This window comes from Pterocles gutturalis, unplaced genomic scaffold, assembly GCF_000699245.1.
Source record: "Pterocles gutturalis isolate BGI_N339 unplaced genomic scaffold, ASM69924v1 scaffold1690, whole genome shotgun sequence".
Classification (NCBI taxonomy): domain Eukaryota; kingdom Metazoa; phylum Chordata; class Aves; order Pterocliformes; family Pteroclidae; genus Pterocles; species Pterocles gutturalis.
Window position 1 is genome coordinate 40,067 of NW_010143042.1, and position 14,710 is coordinate 54,776.

The 14,710-nt window shown below is 43.6% G+C and overlaps 1 protein-coding gene across 1 annotated transcript in view; it reads left to right on the top strand.

Annotated features, from left to right (window-relative positions):
• Window positions 1–14,162, top strand: part of ANTXR2 (anthrax toxin receptor 2) — a 51,449-nt gene extending 37,287 nt beyond the window's left edge. Inside the window, exons 9-10 of the mRNA XM_010084559.1 lie at window positions 10,863–10,941; window positions 14,049–14,162. Coding sequence (XP_010082861.1) covers window positions 10,863–10,941; window positions 14,049–14,162 — 193 coding nt within the window. The remainder of the gene's footprint in view (window positions 1–10,862; window positions 10,942–14,048) is intronic.
• The last annotated feature ends 548 nt before the right edge of the window (window positions 14,163–14,710 follow it).

The window sequence follows — 14,710 nt, forward strand, 5'->3', positions numbered from 1 at the left end:
TGCCGTCACTTCTCAGGTTTTTAGATTTTAATATTTTTTTGCTTCTGGTTTATTGCTGATTTCCTTTTGATCCTGTCTTGACAACTCAGATATTGTCCCTCGGCTCTTTGGAATAAAAAGATGAGGGAAGAAAAAAGTAACCATCTCCGTATTTTCTGTAGCACCTTTTAAGCAGGCAATTTCAGGAACTGGCTTAACCACCTATTGCACTCATGTGTCTTCCTCTTCAGAAGTTTCACAACTTCTCTACATAGGAACATAAACATATTTTTTGTTTGTTTCATTATTGGAAAATCAGTTGTTTTTTCCACAGCAGGAAGCCAGCCCCGTAGTGTTTAGTAATGCTATCTGGCTGTTTGTTTGGCATCCATACCATCTTTCTCATACCTTTCTTTTGTAGCCTGTGATAGCCTGAATGCATCCTTCAGATTACCTCATTTGGTTTCCAGACAGCTGTTCTCATTCAAGAGCAACTGAAAGGTGTTCTACAAAACGGTTGTCACGGCAGGCTTCTAACTATTCCCCCCCCGCCCCAGCCAGCCCAGAGACAGAGCATGTTGTGCCTTTACCCCATCCTCTGGTTCTTGTGACATGAACCTGGGAGCCAGAAACTGAAGAATTACTTTGGAATTCCATCTCTTGGGGAACAAGAGCATGTCGCATTGGCCAGCAACTGTTCTAAGTTCATTATGCAGGCAGAATGCCACGCAAGTGCTTGCGTCTTCAGGGATATGGGTAATATATGCAGAAGCAGTGAAGCCATCCTTTCTCAAGTTTGACTTGACTGTACTCAGAAAACCTCTCCACTGTTAATTCCCTGTTCTTCTCCAATACCTGTAGGTGCTCAAACCAACCTTCTTGCCTCCTCCCATGTGCTGGTATATTGGCAGTATTAAGAGGCACATACTTCAGGCAATTACCTAGAGTACTGCAGTTTTCGTTAATACACTGTGATCAGATTTCGTAAATTATTTTTTACTGCAGCTCCTTTATGGGATCTTTAACTTTTCCCCTTCTTTTTCCTGTGGTTGACAGTGGCAAAGAGGTGATGCTTTGTAAGGTGACTGATGTTTAATATGTTTGCCTAATTAACTTCTGGCTAATAATTCTAACCCATTAAGTAGCTAGTTAGTATATGTTTTGAATGAACACATCTGGTCATGCAATGAGCAAAGATTCTGCCTACATGTGGGTGACAGATGTGATGGTGGTTTCCCCTGTGCTCCCTTTTAAATAATTAACAGCGCACTGGTGAAGTAGCCTCAGACAGCCAGCCTCAAAGCCAGCTGTATAGTCTCAGAGCTGTGTCTGTGGACATGTGCCTCATCTTGTTCATCTGCTCCATCTATTACGTTCCCTTTTCTTTGGTATTTCAAAAGCTACGTGTAGCTCTAAGAAACCTCCTTTTAAATAACTTTGGACTCTTGGCTTCTGGTCTGAAAGGCAGCAGGAGAAGAAGGAATAATATGTCAGGCCACCCAAGGGGCAAATAGTTTAGAATTCACAAGCCTTACAGATTGATTTCTCTCCAAACAAAGGGCATTTGAAACAGTCCCGCCCTGGTGTTTCATTCCTTGGAGCTGCTGAGCTAGGTTTGGAAACAACCGTCTTTGAAGGAAATGTCATCTTGTGGTAGCCTACTTCTTTATGTGGTCAATAGCTTCCCAGGCTGGAACAGCTGGTAGCTCTTATCAGTCTCAAAAGTGAGAAAAGCTAGCATTAGTTACACACAGCAGAGACCGTTCCTTCCAACTCAGCTGTCATGTTGTTTTTCAGATTTTGCTTTTTGTGGTGGGGTTTTTGAAAACGGTTTAAAGTTGGTTTTTTGGGGTTTTTTTGGAGACAGGGAAGGATTATGTCAATAAATTAAATAAACAGCAGGATATTTTGCAAGAAGCTAATTTGCACAAAAATTACTTCTTAAAAACATGGCTTGAGTTGTTGCTTACCAAAGGGCAAGGTAAGATTTATTCCTGCTTGTGAGGGTCCGTGAACCCTGGTCGCTCTGTGGCTATACCATAATGGCTGACATGCAGCTGTCATTAGTTCTAGTGATCCAGGCTCAGTCTGTGACCTTTGTTTTGTAAGACATCAACAATAGCACAGCTGCCCCTGCATAGCTGAGATCTCAAACCTGCAATTTGGCAAGAGGAACAGAACAAATTGGATAAATATACATAAACACATTGTGAGGGAAGGGAAAACAGAACAGAATGAACCAGAGCATCATCCTGCAACTTGTTTGATAGGGATGATTTAAGTAGGCATATGGTATAGTTAAATGTGCTTTCAAAAACATTGGCCTGATTCTTCAAGCAAATATGAAATAAATATCTAAATAGAAAGCGAGCTGATACAGTATCATTATTTCTCTCGGAGGAGGCATATGAGTGCCTTTGGAAATGTGTGCAAGTGGGGGCTGGGCGTGAATGATGAGCAGATTTACATTCCCACACAAAAAGTGTCGTTCGCTTATTGTTAAGATTACACAGTTATACTTCTTCTAACACTGCAAGCATTAAAAAAACAGGCAGGCAATAAGCTACTGTTTAGCCCTAACTCAGCACCAATTTGCACATCTTACCAGTTCAGCATTGGCGTACCGGACCCCGGCAGCCACCCCAGTACCCCTCACACACAGCTTCCATCCAGCAGAGCACATACTCAAGAACTGAGGATCACAGCTGTGCTCATCCCACACTGCAACCTTTCAGTGCTGTGTTATTTGGTAACACAATAGCTACTCTGAGTTAAAATTAGCCTTTGTCTTTCTGTCTACCAGACGGAAGGAAAATATGAAGTAGATAAACTAAGGAATTCTGAATGTGTTATTACAAAATAACTCTAAACATGTATTTAAATGATACTCTTCACACGTCAGACCAGGTGTATCTCCCACGTAGGCTGCACACAGATACTCAAATACACAAACCCATGTGATTTCTGAGTGCACAGGTGAACATTTGAGATGACCTATTTATTCAGACAAGCTCATAACTTTGTCAAGTTCATTAACATGAACAGAACATTCATTTGTCTGCCCTCAGGAGTACTGAGAAAAGTTGTGTGTAACTTCATAATTGAGTTTTCTTGTGACATGGAAGCAAGCAACTGAAAACCAGCTGAAGGAGATGATTACTGTTCCTTTTCTGTGGCTGTGGCGGGGATTATTATTTTCATTTTCTCTCTTTTTCCTCCTTGGCTGAGAAAGGTAAAATTTTGTGAAACACGTTGCAATTGCGGAAGAATGCTGAAAAAGTGAAGCCGTACACAAGCTGCAGGTTTGAGTAGTTATACCTTTTAGAGTCTTTTAAGAAAGGAGGAATATTATATGGTGTGTGTTAAGCATTTTCTGTTCTCTTTCCAACAAACAAACTACCTTCACCTTCTTTTTGTGGTGTGGTTAACTAAATAGCTTTATCACAACATTTGTGGCAACTAAAGTAAGAGGTTAATGTGGCCACAGAACTAAATTACTCATTAATATAAGGGAGATATGTGTGTACAATGAGTACTTAGCCCCTTGAAAGCTAGGCAGCTTGTTTAAATACTCAAGTGTGAGTTTAAGGGCCCTTTTCCAAAGTCTCATCCTCAGTCTGCAAACGACATTGTAACTACACATTGCTGGAAGAGCCCCTTGTCCAAAGAAAAGGGGAGCAATTAAAATTAGGATTAAATAGCATTTCTCAGTGAAAAGGAGGTAGCTTGTTGACCAAGATACTTCACATTCCAGATAACACCAGTAATACTATAAAACAGCAAAAGCACAATAAACCCACACAACTAGCTACTTCTCAGTAGTCAGTTGTATAGCTGTACCTTAGGAAGCGTGGTACGGAGGAGAACGGAGGCACCAACCATCAGGACCATCACTGGGCTTCTTCTCCCTTGTCAGCTTTCCTAAATATATTTTTCTTCCCTACCCAGAGCACCTGCATGGTTCTCAAACACAGAGCGTGCAATGATAGCCAACACCAAAAAAAAAAAAAAAAAAAAAAAAGAAAATGTGAGCTGCCAAGAAGGGAGGTATGCTTGCCTGCTTTTAACTTCCTGCTGCCCTCGTTAACCCTGTGGCTCACTGATTGATAGGATGCCCTCTCCAAGTTAGATTGTTTTTACCTGTTGTTCTTATTACAGAGCCTCCGTGCTCAGGTGACTGGAATACTTCTTCATCACAGAGGAGATGGTGATAGAGCACTGCTAAAGAGGGTCGACATGAACCAGATCCTCTCCCATCACTGAGACTCAGGGTTTATTTTCAGCACTAGCACTTCAGCTTCTGTGCACATTTTGTTCCAATAGAAATGAAAAAGATTATGGTTACCAATCACTGGTTACTCACATGGTACAATCTCCCCCCTCTCCCCCCGCAAAAAAAAAAAAAAAGGCTAGAGAAATCAATTCAGGTGGGCAAACCAGAAATATGGCTAGATTAGGCTTAATGTCTGTTATAAATATTAACTTGTGAAAATATTTAAGAAATACATTTAGTTTGACACAATTAGATTATAATGGGAACTATTCACAGATGGAAACATCCTCAATGAATTGTATAGGCTAACTGGCTCCTAAGACATATGGATCTGATGTTAAGATCAGTAGTAATTTCTAATGCAGTCCTTCACATTCCTCCATAGGGCACACAGTGTTCCCAGAGCATTAAGAAAGAGTACGTGAGCAGAACTAAGTGCTTAATATTATGCAGTGGACATAGTATCCTGAGCTGAATTAATAGACTAATTTAACATAATAATGACATTTCATACCCTGTTACTGCAGGTTCCCATGATTCCATGAGATCAGAGCTAATTCATTGCTGGCTTTCTGTTCTTTCAAATTCACAAGCACTTTCCAGCGGTGAAATACTTACCTATCTCCGCACTTCTGTCCATTTCCCATGGAAAGCCAAACCCAAATAGACAAGATAGTGACTGCTCTGCTGAGAAGCTGGATAGTTCTGGGTAACAAGAGGGTATCCTAAGGGAACTGTAATTTGAATTTATGTCAGTGCTAAGCTACACCAAGAAAGGAGGGGGAACCACAAAAAGGAGTTTATACTAATGCTGACCAAAGCCTCCAGACACCATCATGATTTGCATCAAGTGCAGGTCTTGCTACCCTTGGGAAAATAAATAAATATTCCTTTTTATGCCTGTGTGGTTGGTGGGAGGACAACTCTGACCATTTATTGTAACAGCATATTATTAACTGTCTCCAGTAAGATTCCCATTGACGAGAGTAAACTGTTTCCTATGCTTCCCGGGCATAGACGACCCTTGGCACGGTGGAACTGCACCGAACATTTGGCAGGCGAGGTTTGTAACCCTGCTCCAAGGGAACGTGCTGTGTCCTCATGCAGCTGGGGCTTTTGCTCTAGGCAGAGCCACAAAACCAGAAGCGTGGACTTGCAATACCTTCCTCTGCGGCTTCGGGGTGCCTCCTCCTGCTGCAGGGATGTGTCCCCAGGCTTGGAGTAAGCTTTGTATGCTGGAGCATTAACTGAGAACAGGGGAAAGGATATTCTCTGCTGTTGTTGGAGAGAATGTGTGGGCAAATATTAGCTGTATCGCAGCAAATAATGGCCAATGATTTCAAAGTCAGGTTGGTCAAATGAAACCCCTGCGTCCATGCAGTGAGCCTGGAGCTTTGGCACAACGGCTCCACAGGCAGACCCCGCGGAGACACGATCCCCTATCGCCCAGAGCCCTGCGGCTGTCTCCCCTGCCCAAGAACTGAGCATTTATGGTCTCCCTGTGTGTGCCGCCACGCCTGCTGGCCAGCCTTCAGGCAGAAATGAGGGGTGCCATGGCAAAGGCTAAAAATCTCAGTCCACCTCCTGCGGTGAGGGCAGTATTTTCTGGCAATGGAGCTTTTCCTTCAAACTGTAGAACATATATGTACGCAAAATAGGTGTAGATACAGTCAGAACACCTAAGTACACACATGCATGCTTCCTGTTGGCGTACCAATAGTAACTAATAAAGCTATATATTAATTCATGGAAGTATTTTTTTTAAGGGAAAGCACCCTTGTAAACACATAGGTCTATTTTTTTTCCTTCCTACTATGTACAGCATTTTAGCTATTTTAATGCTGGCACTTGATTCTAAAATACCTTTAGTCACCATAATTTTAATAACTTTTTGAGCAGTTGCCAGTTTAATTTTCAGTGCGGGAAAATTGGAGGTAAATTATTTATTACTTCCAGCAAATGTCTTTCACAATTTTATTTAATTTTTTTCATCTTTTTTAATGGGTCATAAAATGGCAGCCTTTTATTGGATACTCATAAAGTAAGGAGCAAATGAATACTTTGCAAATAGGTGACGGTGGATTGAAATGTCAGCTGTATTTCACAGGCTATGACATTCTTTAGACCAGAGCTGTAGGGACATATGGCAGTGGGCCACGTTCCTCTTCTGTAACAATAAAACAGCAGTGGACATAAAGGAAAGAAAGAAAGAAAGACTTGTGATTGTTGGATCTTCTCAAGTTACATTTTTTGGTAAATTATTTATTGGAATGGCCAGTGGGCTGTGACTGATGCAGTTTAAAATTGCAAGAGTCTTGTGGGTCATAAACAGGAACATTTCTTAAAAAGCTCTTTTCAGACTAAGTTTTCCAGGATTGATTCCCATCCAAAAAGGGATACTTCACAGACAAAATATAGGAAAAATCTCTTCCACATTCATTCTATGAACTGTAAATAAACCCCACAGTTTTTCCTACTACAGTGAAAGAGCCTTAAAAGCATGGACCACAGGAAAATTGCATGAGACCTGTGGTACGTAAAAAGCAATTGAGTTTGTGACTGTCTGCGCAGCATGTTAATTACACATGCTTATTAGCTCATCTGCCATCTCTTTGATACTGCTTTGGAAGTGATGGGAAGACAGGAAGGAGCATCCCGGATAAAAGCCCTACGAAGAGGCGGGAGCTGGGCTCTGCCGTGTTTGGAGGAGCCGGGTGAAGGGCTGCACTCGCTCTTCCCTGCAGGCTTGTGTTTTTCAAGCTAGACATGGAGAAGCTGGCCGACTCCTTGTGTTCTCGGTGTAATTGCGGGAAGGCCTGGGTATTTGTGCACAGTGAGTGGGCTCGATTGTTAGAGTCTCTGGTTAGCGTCCGTGGGGTCTGCTTCCTCCTCCCCTGCGTGCGGCTGTGAAACCTGCACTGCAAACGTGTCACACCGCAGAGACGAGGTTTCGCTGGGCACTGGAGGATGTCTTCTTGGGTTGCTACAGCAACATCAACATTTACACATCCCTGTTCTTGGTTGTTCTTTTGTTCAGGGTTGACCGGAGGAGGTGCTCTGTTTTGCAGCAGCTTTCGAGAGTTCAGTGCTTGTTTTAGGTCTGTGCTGGTACAGCCGTATCAATCTACCCTTGCCTTGCAAAAATCCAGTTATGTCAAAGGGTCTGTTTAACTCCAGGGACAGGCTGCCCTCGCGTGCACAGCGGTGCTGTTCGGGTGGGAGCGGATGCGCAGGGAGGATTCCAGCGGGGCTCGGGTGGGACACTGACACCTCTCCTCCTGTCTCGTGCTCTGCACATACCTCAGCAGAAGGAGAGACTGTTTTCCTTGGGTGTTTGGAAAGCACTGAGATACCACAGATGCAGTCATGTAAATCACGTCAGTAACTGCTGGGAGACTGACCGTACAGACGCACCAAACCGGGCATTAGTGCCTGTGGAGACACTGGAGGCTGAAGGCATGCTCCTCTGACCCGCTGACTGCAGCCCGTGCTGCTCTTGGTTTGTCATCTAAGCCTGTCATCAAAAACTGCTTTGGTCTCATAAGCCCTTAAATTGTATTCCACCAGTCTGCAGAAAAAGGCATCAGCAGAGGTGCAAAGACGTGGAAATGTGTTCTGGTGACACAGGGTTCGGTGCTCCGCTGGCGTGAGCTTTACTGAACGAACATGATACTCACAACACCCTGACAATCACCAGGGAAATGAAGGTGCCCCAAAAATGTAATCACTTCTGGAGGTCATTTTTATTTTCAAAATACCTGCAGCTTATGCAGAGAGCTGGGCTGAAAGCCCCACACACGCGGACAGTTACTAGCAAACACGGGATGTATTTATGCATACGGCTTTCTCTCGGATGTTTGAAGAAATAGGGTGCCTAGTTTTTGGAACTCCAGATTCAAAGGGGTAGTGTTTGTATAAACTGGAAGTACACATAGCTCTCATCAAACAGGTGGATGCTAAAGAAAAAAACACGTTTCTTATACCCTACAGACACAACAACTTCAGGAAAGAAGTGGTTTTGTATGTTGACAGGTTCATCCTTTTGAAGATGAGATAATTATCTGTATGAGTTCACTCTGTGGCTTCCAGGACTGAAGGAGTATGATAACTCCAGTGAAAAGCTCAGATGGCTCATCCCTGCAGCTGTTCTCAAAAGGAAGCTGATACAGACCCTGGCTGTTGGTACTGCACCGTATCTGCCGTGATAGCTGACGTGTTCAGTGAGCCTGCTGCTTGGGATATTTGTCAGACCATCTGACAGCTGAAGGTTGGGGAATGTGAAGGCTGATGGTAGCGATGTGGCTTCTGGCAGTAGGGACCCGAAAGCAGCTCTTGCTGCGGTGGGTGGGAGTTACAGCGCTGCGCCCTGTTCCCCTTTAGACAGATGTGGTACCGGTGCCCTTCTCTGGGGCCCACTGTATTGCCAGAACGGTGCACAGAGGTGTTACTGGGAACGAGGATCTCCCCGGCACCACAGGTCGGTCCCAGAGAGGCGCTGTATTGCCGGAACGGAGCACAGAGGCGTTACTGGGAACGAGGATCTACCCGGCACCACAGGTCGGTCCCAGAGAGGGCGACAGGAGCTCGCTCAGTGGGTAAACTCACCCTCTCAGTAACTGTCTGTCTGGCCTCAAGTTGTGCCAGGGGAGGTTTAGGCTGGATATTAGAAAAAATTTCTTCACTGCAAGAGTGATGAGGCATTGGAACAGGCTGGCCCGGGCAGGGGGGGGGGCTGCCCAGGGCAGTGGTGGAGTCACCATCCCTGGAGGGGGTCAGGAAACGTGTCGATGTGGTGCTCGGGGTTAGTGGGTTGGGTGGTGCTGGGTTGACGGTTGGACTTGATGATCCTTGAGGTCTTTTCCATCCTTAATGGTTCTATGATCCTATGAAACACGAGCACAGTGAATGCCCTCTCTGGGGCAGCCAGGTTGGTGCGGAGCCTGTGGTGTGTTTCTCCAAGTCACACTTTAAAAAGACAGTGCTAATGGCAGAAAAGGAAACACGTAAGAGCTTCATCTTTCCTCTTGGAATTTGTGCTTAACTGAAAAGCTGCCATCCAAAAATACCTGTGTGTGCTGCGGACTCCTCGGTGCTTATGGGCTGAATCCACTTTCCAGTTCCACCTGTACAGTCACAGTTAATGCAGGGGCATGGCCAGGGGGCAGAAGGATGTGACCCCAGGACACCAGAAAGAGCCACGCTAACTGAACGGGGCCGTAGGCTAGTGACTTGGACAGAAAAATGCTTCCTGTGATGCGTTCATGAGGCGCAAATCTCCAAAAGATTTAGGCGTTTAAACATCACCTGTCAGGATTTGGGCTGGGTTTCAGCAGCACAGCGCGTACTCACGAAAAGGCACAGAATGAGAGCCTCTCCCGCCAAAGGCAGTGGGATTGTCTTGCCCGTCAAACTTGAGCAGAATTTTCATGCTGAGATTTCCCACAGTGTTTCTCGTTGAAGTGGCAAAGCAAAACATTGAAAAGAAAAAAAAAATAATAAAAAGCATCACATTTTCAAAATTCATCACTAAGAAAAGTTTTGGTATAGTTTGCTTTATTTTGTGAGTTGTGAGGGAATTTTATTGATTTTTTTAAATTTTTTATCTGTTTTGATTTGCTTATTCCAGTAATAATTGGAAGTAAATTAGGGTTATTATTTCTGTTAGATCAATTATTTATAATACAAGCCATTTAAAAATGAGTTTAGCAGAAGTAACTTACTTCATTTTTACTAAAACTGAAAAAGAAATTAGCCAAATTAGTTAAAGTAGCTTTGAACTCCATATTGACTAAAGCATTTGTGCCAGAATAAAAATTCATGACACAGAAAAATGGTATAAATGATTAATCATTTTAGTTCATGGATATCTATATTTTTATTTAATTACATCTATGCATAATATAAACTGTCTGAATCTTGGGAATCCAAGCCAGAGAAGCTGAAGAGTCTTCTTATGTTTAACATTCACCATGTGTTGTTTTCTTCTAGGGTTAATTTGTAAAATGTAAACCACATACTATTTGTATGCAGTGTTTATGTACTATTTATAGACAGTCTTGACCATTTATAATTATCCGACATTTTTATCCATAATGTCTGTGTATGACTAAGGAGATGTTTATGGAACAGACAAAACAATGTTATTTTTACAGTTCAATTTATTTTATGTAAAACTTTTTGGAGTATTTTATACCACAGAGAAGAGAGGTTCTTTACTCAGAAAGCTCTCTATTTGAGAAGACTAAAACTATTTCCAAATAGTAATCAACAGTACTCGCAGGAGACTGCACATATTTAGTATTGTTCATTTTAAGCCACATAAATTGAGGAAAAGAAAGCTCAGTCTGAAAGGACCAAAAATTGGTTTCTGGGAGCCGTAAGGTCCACCCCTTAACAGCCAAGTAGCTTGGTCGCTTAAAAGTCATCAGAGGCTACCAGAACCGATTCCACACAGTACTCACATTAGTTTTCTGGTTTTTGTGAAGTCACTTCTCAGATGTAGAATGCCTTCTCTGCTGGCAGCTGTGCGTACAAGTGTCTCCCTAGCATGTCTGTGCTTCCATTGACTGTTCTATGGCTGATGATTTTTTTTCCCCCTGTTTCTTTCCAGAACTCTGGAAGTTTTGGTGAGTCTGAATGAAGGGCAGTCTTTCATTTCCAGCTCGTTAACAATCACTGCTTCAGAATGTGTAAGTAAATGGCTAACACCATTCAATGTAAATCCTGAAATTGAGTTCCTCTGTTGGTTTTACCATTGCATGACCTCTCAGCGCAGAGTACCTCAATGCACAGCAAGTCCTGTTAGATGTTGAGAATGCAGAAATCCACCTCACCGAAAAATCTACCTGTGCAGAAACGTGCAGAATGCATAGAATTTAATGGTACATGGTTTCTTATGTCGGTGCATACATATATATCTCTGTGTCCTAAGTCACTTTTTCTGTATTTTGAGACACGCTTAGAATCTGGTTTATCATACTAGTACACACAGCAAAGAATTTTCATCTGTTTTGAATCCCCTAATGATATGTGTGTGGGGGGGTTACAGGCAGGATTTTTTTCTGCAGTTTTATAAAACAATTCCCTTAATTCTTCCCATTAAGGTGGCAAACAGCCTTATTTTAGGAACATCTTTTTTGCAGGATTTCACATAAGTGAAGTATTACTGTATGCATCATCTGAGACTTAAAAATAATATATGAAAGGCATCTCTTAGTGGCAGGCTTGGACACTTACCTTTGCTTTCTGACACAGGCTCTGTTAGGAGGGTTTCTCCTTTCATTGCTGCTGCAGCTCTTGCTGGCTGCTTCGGGCACTGCTCATTTAGACCATATGCAGAATTACACGTGGAGGGAAAGCCCTGGAATTCTCCTCCACTCCCAGGCTAGTGCAGCCTGCTCTGCCCTGAGATCTAAGCAGTGTCTGCGCGTTCCTCCTCTGTGCTGTCAGTGACTTTTCTAACATCATACATAAAATTTCTTATCTCACATTTCTGGCATACATTAATTTCTTCTCTCTTCTGTATTCCATAGGCAGGACAGCTAAAATTCTTGGAGCTAGACACAAGACCACTGTGTAGGGATAAAGGTTTCGAAAATGTGCTGCACTTGGATACTGCATTTATCCAAATTTGTCTCATCTAAAGTGTGAATTTAGTGCAACTTTCCTGTCAGGCAGAGAAGCACACACAACAGTACCTTCCACTCATCAGCATGTATTTTTCCAACAGGATTGTTACTGCTTGTAGGTAATTAACCTAAAAGAGAAAAAAAATTACATTTTTTCTTCTGTTCTTTTTAAAACTAAATAGTTGGGTAACTGTAGAAATGGAAGTCATCTCAGTTCAGCCTTCCAGTTTCAGGAAGAAAGCCCGAACGAACTGACAGCTGAAGCAGCACACAGCTCTCAAATCACGTCTCTCTGGTTAAGGGCCTCTCTGTCATTTGGAAACATTTCAATCTTACACCAAAGCATGATGGAGCAGCCTCTCAGTGTGCTCACTTCAGGACAGTGCTGGAGACTAACAGCAGACTGCTCTTCTCTTGATCTTAGTCCTTTCAGAGAGAAAGCAGTACATGTGAAGTCTGTCCCCATACCCCCTTGATTGCACAGATAGGTAAAACGAGGCATCCCTGCAAAGCCCATCACACCAAATTGCTGGGTAAGGCTGTCTTCCCTCTGCTGCACTCTTACTGTGCTTTTCTCTAGTCAAAAGTTTTCACTAACAGGAAACAGAATGAGTACAGATGTGCATCAGCAGGATTAGTACTCTCATCGTCCTTTTTTTTTTTTGCCTTTCGTACATGTTGCAGCAAAGACAGCTCCATACAAGGAGAACTGTGGTTTCCATAGTAGCAGATGGGCAACTGCAAGAAATGGGTCACTGCTAGAATTGTTCCACTAATTCTGATAGCTGAGCAGCTGATGGCTAGCTGGTATACGGGAGTTAGAAGTTCCAGCCTCCCCTGGCCAACACACACTGCTGCAGTGAAAACAAACAAAAAACACGTTGCATCTAGGCAACAAGGCATGCATATTACCCACTTCTCATAAACATGTATGCCTCACTGCACCTACATATCCTTGAACAAGGCTCTGTTTCAGCTTTCATTTGCAATGGTGTATCTGAAGTACAGCTCTCCTCGCTGTGGCAGAATTACTCGTGCTGTACTCCAGCCTTAGTGAGTCCCTGGATTAACTCCTTTCTCTTTCTGAATAACTTCTATTTCATAAGGTCCCTGTTGCATTTTTCTCAGTGTTGCTGTAAGTCAGCACAGCAGCACGGAAAACCAAGTATAAGAACAAAACCACCGACAGGATGTGGGTTTGAGGCGGGGGGAGATGGGCTGCTCATTTCTCCATTAAAGGCAGTACTGCTGGAAGCAGGAACGCTCGTTCAGGTTTTCTGAGGACGGTGGGTTCAGGTTCAGATAGCACGGCTACAGGGATTCAGTGTGAATGCCCCAGGTGTGTGGGCCATCGGCATAAAAGCATGACTACAATAAATGTATTGTTAGTGAAGATCCCACCCACCAACACCCAGCAATCCATACCGACCCGTGTCCCCACGGGAGGAGACGGGCACCTCTCATCCATGAGCTCAGGAGGAAACCGTCCCTGCAGTGTCCAGCAGCTCGTTCCTCAGCAGTCAGTATACCCTTTCTGCTCTTCAAGTTTGGGCTCATTCTGATCTCAAGGGTATCACACATCAAAACGAATGCACAGACTCCAGCAGGGGAGGAATAATCCTGGCCTGCCCAAGGGCAAGCTGGGCCTGCTACCCGGGACTGAACGACTGATTTTGAACTTAGGTTTAGAGGAAAGCAGAATAAAGTAGTTTTCAAAGTGTTGTCATTTTCAGTTTACCACGTCCGTCAGTACTGCTGTGACCAGCACGCTCTGTTAGTCCCTTAGAACACCTGAGACTTGCAGCACAAGAACGAAACATGAACAGCATCATACCTCCCACCTCCTCCCTCTTTTTAGTGTTGATACATCATTCGCTGTGATACACAGACCCTGCTGAAGCATCCTAGCTTACCTGCTACCTCACTCCTGGAGCTGAGACTTACAACGGAGGGTATTGCCGAGCTGGTGCCAAACGGGGATTTGGCTGAGACCTCCTCTCGATCCTTTGTGAGGAGCTTCTTCATTGGCAAGAACAGGATCCGAGGAATGGGAACAGTTTGTTTGGGATTTGCATCAGTCAGTAGGAAGCTGTTTTGGGGTGAGTGGGAAAACAAGGCAGCAATTATTTTCAACATCCACTGACGCTGTCTTTCTGCTTTCTTTGCAGTCTAGTGGAGTAGCAGCACTTATCGCTGTTCTTGTGCTCTTGCTGTTGGTGGCACTCGGTCTGCTCTGGTGGTTCTGGCCCCTCTGCTGCAAAGTGGTGAGTAAAGATCATTAGAAGAAGTCACTGGATGTGTGACTCATGATCATAGCTCATACCGTGTGGGGAAACACAGAGACCATAGGAAACAGGTTAAGGAACAGGAGAGTGACATGTGATGGAAGCCATCTGTTGAGAGAGTTTTCTTCCATTAGTAATGCACAATAAATGGAAGAAGAGACCAGCTTCAACACCGTGGACTGCACTCTTAGCAGTACTTCTGGCTTTGTGAGACCTGCACAGACAGGAACCAGCATCAGCATGCTGGTGTGCTGCTCACTGGCTTTCTACCGAGTGAGCAGATGTGTTCTATTCCTGTGAAGTCTTCGACAAAAGCCTTTCCTCTAATATTTGAAAGTTGTTGGCCATAATGGCCTGCAGATGTTATCCTGAAATCAAGGACCATTTTAAAAGTACTATCACTAAAATTGGTATTCATATTCCATTACGGGCTCTCAAGCTGGAAATCCCTTGTCATCTTAATAATCCTTTGCACACACTGCATCTCTTTGATCTGAGTACGCCACCCTTCTAGCAGCAGTCAGCAATACAATTTCTTCTCTCTT